Genomic DNA, 6,000 nt, shown 5'->3' on the forward strand with positions numbered 1-6,000 from the left:
TGGAGGGGGGATTATGGTGTGGGCTTGTTTTTCAGGAGCTGGGCTTGGCCCCTTAGTTCCAGTGAAAGGAACTCTGAATGCTTCAGCATACCAAGAGATTTGAGACAATTCCATGCTCCCAACTTTGTGGAACAGTTTGGGGATGGCCCCTTCCTGTTCCAACATGGCTGTGCACCAGTGCACAAAGCAAGGTCCATAAAGACATGGATGAGAGAGTTTGGTGTGGATGAACTTGACTGACCTGCACAGAGTCCTGACCTCAACCTGACAGAACACCTTTGGGATGAATTAGAGTGGAGACTGAGAGCCAGGCCTTCTCATCCAACATCAGTGTGTGACTTCACAAATGCACTTCTGGAGAAATGGTCAAAAATTCAGATAAACACACTCCTAGACCTTGTGGAAAGCCTTCCCTGAAGAGCTGAAGCTGTTATAGCAGCAAAGGGTGGACCGACATCATATTAAACCCTATGGATTAAGAATAGGATGTCACTTAATTTATATGCGAGTCAAGGCAGGTGAGAGAGTTGTTTTGGCAATAAAGTGTAGGATGAGGAAAAGCAAGCTGACTGAAAGTAGAACTACCAGATCTCACATTATAAAGTGCTTTTAGAAAGTACTCAGACCCTCCTTCACTGTTTTCAATTTTCTTATGTTGCAGCCTGATGCTACAGTAAAAAAACAAACAAAAAACAAACAAACAAAAAAACACTCTTATTAATCTACACTCAGTTCCCCATCATGACAAAGTGGAATTTTAGATATTTTTGCAAATTCATCAAAAATAGAAAACTGAAATATCACACTGACATAAGCATTGAGACCCTCTGCAAAAATACTGGAAATTTACCTCGGGTTTCTCCCATTTCTTTTGATTCCTTAGATTTTTCTTAACCTTCATTGGAGTCCACCTATCATAATAAAATTCTTGGACATGATTTGGAAAGGCATACACCTCTCTACAGAAGGCCTCACAGCTGACAATAAATATCAGATTAAAAAACCAAACTATAAGGTTAAATAAACTACCTGCAGAGCTCAGAGACAGGATTGACAGGCACATTTTTTTTTCCTGCGCTGAAAGTTTCCAGGAGCACAATGGCCTCCATAATTCTCAAATGGAAGAAGTCTTGCACAACCAGGACTCTTCCAAGAGCTGGTCACCTTGGAAAACTGGGAGAAGGGCCTTAGTAAGAGAGGTGACCAAGAACCATGGTCACTCTGACTCAGCTCCAGAGATCCTGTGTGGGGATGGGACAAAAAGTACAACAATCACTGCAGCCCTCCACCGATGTGGGCTTTATAGCAGAGCGGTCTGATAGAAGCCTTAGGACATGCAAGACATATGAAAGCCCACTTGGAATTTGCAAAAAGCTCCACGTGAAAGCCAAGCAGGCTGGTGTGTTTTACAGTGAGGAGAAGCTCAACCTACGACCTCTTGTACTCTGCTTTATTTATCCAGAGCTTCAGTTTGGTAAGTCTTGTGTTCTTATCCAACCAACCAATGCAAATTCAAGATCTGGCTTATGGGAGGAAGAATCAGTTGGGTCACACCTTCAACATCCTAGGATAAAATGCAACACACTGAATGATGAGCCTCAGAGGGGATTTGGAAGTGAATGGACCCCAGAAATGACCCCTAGAAATGAATAGGTAAACTTTGCATACCTGCATATACTCTGCACTACACCATAGTTATCTTTGCACAAATTTGAGTTTTTGCCATTTTTTGTCAGTTATTTGTCCATATAGATGACCCATACTCTACTCACTCTGTCAGCAGATGAGTTTTCATAACAAAATCGATATCAAGAGTAACAATCCATTGCTTCTTCCTCCTTTCATTTCTTCAATACAGGAATATCATTGAAAGTGCTTGTATAAACCCTCTCTGGACCACATGGACGCTTCATCTTGACTCTAGTGCTCATCTCTGATCAGCTCATCTGTGTCGATCTGACGGCTTATTGCACTTTCTAATGCAATTACATACACAATATAGCCTCTACATGGAGTATTTTCCACTTTTGCGTGGATGAATGAATGCACTGAGTGGGGATACATTACTGGAATGCATGTGCAGATTATGCATAATGCAGGCTAATCTGTTAGGCAGATACGCAAACCAAAATAGAAGCTGTGATCTTTGATGCAACACTGCTGAAGGCACTTCATTATCATAATTCCATACAATTACACATTATCTCAGCCAGCTGGGTGAAAGTGAACAGGCAGTGTCAGGATGATGAGGGTTTTGGGAGAGACCCAGGATCAGTCATCAAGGCTTGCAAAGAGTATCCTCCTGGATTAATCAGAGGAATTAGGATTTTTTAAAAACATGCAGGTCGCCATTGTTTATTTCATCTATATGATGAAATAAGTTAATCCCCAACTTTTGATCCATAAGCAAGAAGATGTGATAACAAGCTACATAGAGTTTTGGTAATGTATGCAGGGGCATATATAAGTATAACACTCAAATATCCAACATTACCAGCTTATGACCTCTTAGAAACTCACCACATTTGAATATTTTACCAAATAAATGCTTACTTTCCCTGCAATATTAGTTCTGTTACAGATCATACATTCTTACATTACATTACCACACATTTTTCCACCAATTCATTGCGTCAGTCGATAGGGATCTGCCATATTGCTTGATAGAAGGACATCTGGGGAATTTTGAGGGGCTTGGATCCTGATGTTAAGGCCAGGGTTGTTAGTGAGGGATTTTTTTTTTGTATGATCAAATCAGTGTTGATGCTATTTGATTCACTCTTGGCCAATTATTAACATTTACAATCATGCCTTAAGCACCAAGAGGAATTTTAGATGCACACCTCTTATTTGATTTACACCTATATGTTTAGTTCAGAGTCCACAGGGGGACATTTAAAATTGTTTTATGTATATTTCACTACAGTCATGGATGAAAGTATTGGCACCCCTGGATTTTTTTTCCAGAAAATACACAATTTCTCCCAGAAATTGTTGTAATTTAACAAAACACAAAACTCAAAAATGGGACAGACAAAATTATTGGCACCCTTTCAAAACTGTGGGTAAATCATTTTATTTTTTAGCATGTGATGCTCATTTAAACTCACCTGTGGCAGTTACAGGTGCTGGCAATCTAGAAATCACACCTGAAGCCAGTTAGAATGTCTAAAAGTTGACCCAGCCTTTGTGTTGTGTGTCTGTGTGTGTCACACCAAGCATGGAGAAGAGAAAGAAGAGCACAGAATTGTCTGAGGACTTAAGAAGCAAAATTGTGGAAAAATATGAACAACAAGGTTACAAGACCATCTCCAGAGATCTCCTAGAAATTCCTTTGGCCACTGTGTGTAATATAATCAAGAAGTTTATAACCATGGAGCTGTGGCTAATCTCCCTGGACGCGGACGGAAGAGAAAAATGTAATTCTTAATACTTTAACTAAGAAAATACAAGAAACCTGTCAGCTGTTATTTTGATATGGATCATTTGTTATAAATGACTGATTAAAATCCATGTAATCTCGTATTTTGAGCCTTTTAATCTGAAAACTTGCACAATCCTTGTCTACTGTATTGAATGACGTAGCGGACTTGCCTCTGGCAACATGGCGGCAATGCCAGCCAGCCAATCTCCAGCTGCATATTATGTCTGTGCTCAGTGATGAGTGAATTTGGATCACAAATCGATTCATTGAAATTAATGTGACATTATTGCTGTGCTTGTTAACCCAAAAACTCGCTAATTTTTCGTCTACCTATGATTCCTTACTTGGCGGACTTGCCTCTATTACCATGGCAGCGACACACAGAGAAAACAGCGAAGACGTTCAGCTCAAATGACTTCCGGTATTAGAAGACGAGATATGGCGGCGATTTTCTGACTTCCAGTGTCAAGTTGAGGTCCTCGGATGTATCCAGGTACTCTTGCATATTTTTGCTAGAAAAGTCTGAAAAGGTGTATTTTGGACAGTGGGGGGGGGGGGGGGGGGCAATTGTTGAAAAACATGCGCTAAAGTGCCCTCTTGGGAGCCAAAACGTGTGTTAAAGTTTCCTCTTGGGAGCCAAAACGTGTGTTAAAGTTTCCTCTTGGGAGCCAAAGCACACGCTAAAGTGCCCTCCTGGTTGGCAAAACACACTAAACTGCCCCCTTGGCTGGTTAAAACATGATCAACTGCCCTCTTGGGTGGAAAAAAAAAACACTGAACTCCAGAAGACCATTAGGACCAAGAAATACTGTGAAACATTACTGTTGCAGTGACTTTTATGTTGGGCCCTTTTTGGATCTATGTTGAGCCAGAACTGTACCTCACAGAACCAGTTTGGATTATCTGGTGATAATATGGTGTTAAAATGCACTAGAATACAGGAAATGACATCTATTTCATTGAAAATGTTCTGGGGGAAGAACCCCAGACCCCCTAGGGATTTAGTGATTTATTTCTGTGTGTTCTTCACAGTCCAACATTGAACTCAGTTCTTGTGGATGCTGATCCTAACTACAGACTAACTTGAGTAGTCCGTCTAGTTAGTCTGTTTTAAGGCTATATAATGTACCATTCGTGTAACATAAACATGTCTAAAGTGACCTCGTAAACACTTGAAACTTAGTTCCCTCTTCAGTGTTGAGAACGCGCTGTATGTGCCCTTTTTTTCTTTTCGCCCCTGCCCTTGAAAAAGTCTGCGCACGCCACTGGTTCTGATTATCCTGATGTGAAAGCCTTTTATAGATGGAAAATATTTGTGACTCGACTTCAGCTAAGATAAAACTATAGAGGGCAACAATAGCTTGTGACAAAAACTAGATATTTTCACCTAAAGACTAAGACCAAATCCAAAATAGCTTTCCAAATTACTCTACAGGTCACCTGGTAACACCTGTGTGCGCGTGATGGAGACGTTTTGACTCTTTTCTGTGATTTGACTCTGGTTCAAAGGAATATCACATTTCAGCTCTGTTGTTGGCTAAGGGGAGCCCCTGTGCGCTCCCAGGAGAGAGGAGGGAGAGGAGGAAGGGGGGGTGGGGGGTGCAACTACTGATAAGAGGCAAGTCCCCCCGTGCAGTGTTCGTGCGCTGAATACGCGATGCGCTCCCGCTGCGCTCATCCTTAGGAGGACTGAGGCGATGGAGCCATTTAGAGATAAGGTGAATTAACACATCGGAGGTGATGTGAGGATACTTGTAATCATCTTCTTAGCCCCATCATCCACACATACCCACCTCCTCTTAAAAATAACAATCAAAGAGTCTGGTATCCTTACCGCAGAGCAGCTGCATCCAGGCGCACGTCTTGTAGACCGTAGCGGTGTTACAGAAGAAGAAGAGGGCGAAGCAGCCGATGCAGCAGAGGATGAGCACCATGGACATCAGCACGAAGAAGGAGGCCGCCTTGAAAGCTCCCGACGGGATGGAGCTGAATTCAGAGAAGCTGCCCTGGCACAAGAGCTCCCTGTTGGAGTTCCCGTTGCCCACGCAGTAGTGGAACAAGCCGAAGTAGCCGGCGTGGGGGGTGCTGACGCTGTCCCCGATCCAGTAAGGCTGGATGAAGACCACCACGTTGATGATGGCCAGACAGATGGTGAATATCGCCCACAGGACCCCTATGGCCCTGGAGTTGCGCATGTAGGTGTCATGGTAGATTTTGGAGGCTTCCTGGGAAGGCAGCATTTTTCTCTCCCACCCCCCAACCCCCCCGCACAAATGTCCAAAGGTCCAGTGACTCCCCCCGTCTCCCTCTGAAGCCCAGTCAGCCTGCAGCTCTAGACGCTGCTGTTTGGGATTCTCTCCCCCTTTCCTCCCGCGTCCCTCCTTCTCCTCCTCTGATCAGTCAGTCAGTCAGTGGTGAAGCGTGATTCCGCTGACGGGGGAAGCCTCCCCTCTCCTCCTCTCCTCTGCTCCTCTCAGCGCGTAAAGACACAGCGCAGCAGACAGCCGAGCTCACGGAGCCAAAAACAGCAGCCAGTGATGGACGGGATGAGCATCATTGTCTTCTTCCAGCATTTC

At 43.4% G+C, this 6,000-nt stretch overlaps 1 protein-coding gene across 1 annotated transcript in view; it reads right to left on the minus strand.

The window, feature by feature from the left end:
- lhfpl4a (LHFPL tetraspan subfamily member 4a) overlaps nucleotides 1-5,664 on the minus strand; it is a 64,416-nt gene extending 58,752 nt beyond the window's left edge. The window contains exon 1 of the mRNA XM_041783707.1: nucleotides 5,259-5,664. Within this exon, the coding sequence (XP_041639641.1) occupies nucleotides 5,259-5,664 (406 nt within the window). The remainder of the gene's footprint in view (nucleotides 1-5,258) is intronic.
- Nucleotides 5,665-6,000: the final 336 nt, after the last annotated feature.

Source organism: Cheilinus undulatus, linkage group 3, assembly GCF_018320785.1.
Source record: "Cheilinus undulatus linkage group 3, ASM1832078v1, whole genome shotgun sequence".
NCBI lineage: Eukaryota > Metazoa > Chordata > Actinopteri > Labriformes > Labridae > Cheilinus > Cheilinus undulatus.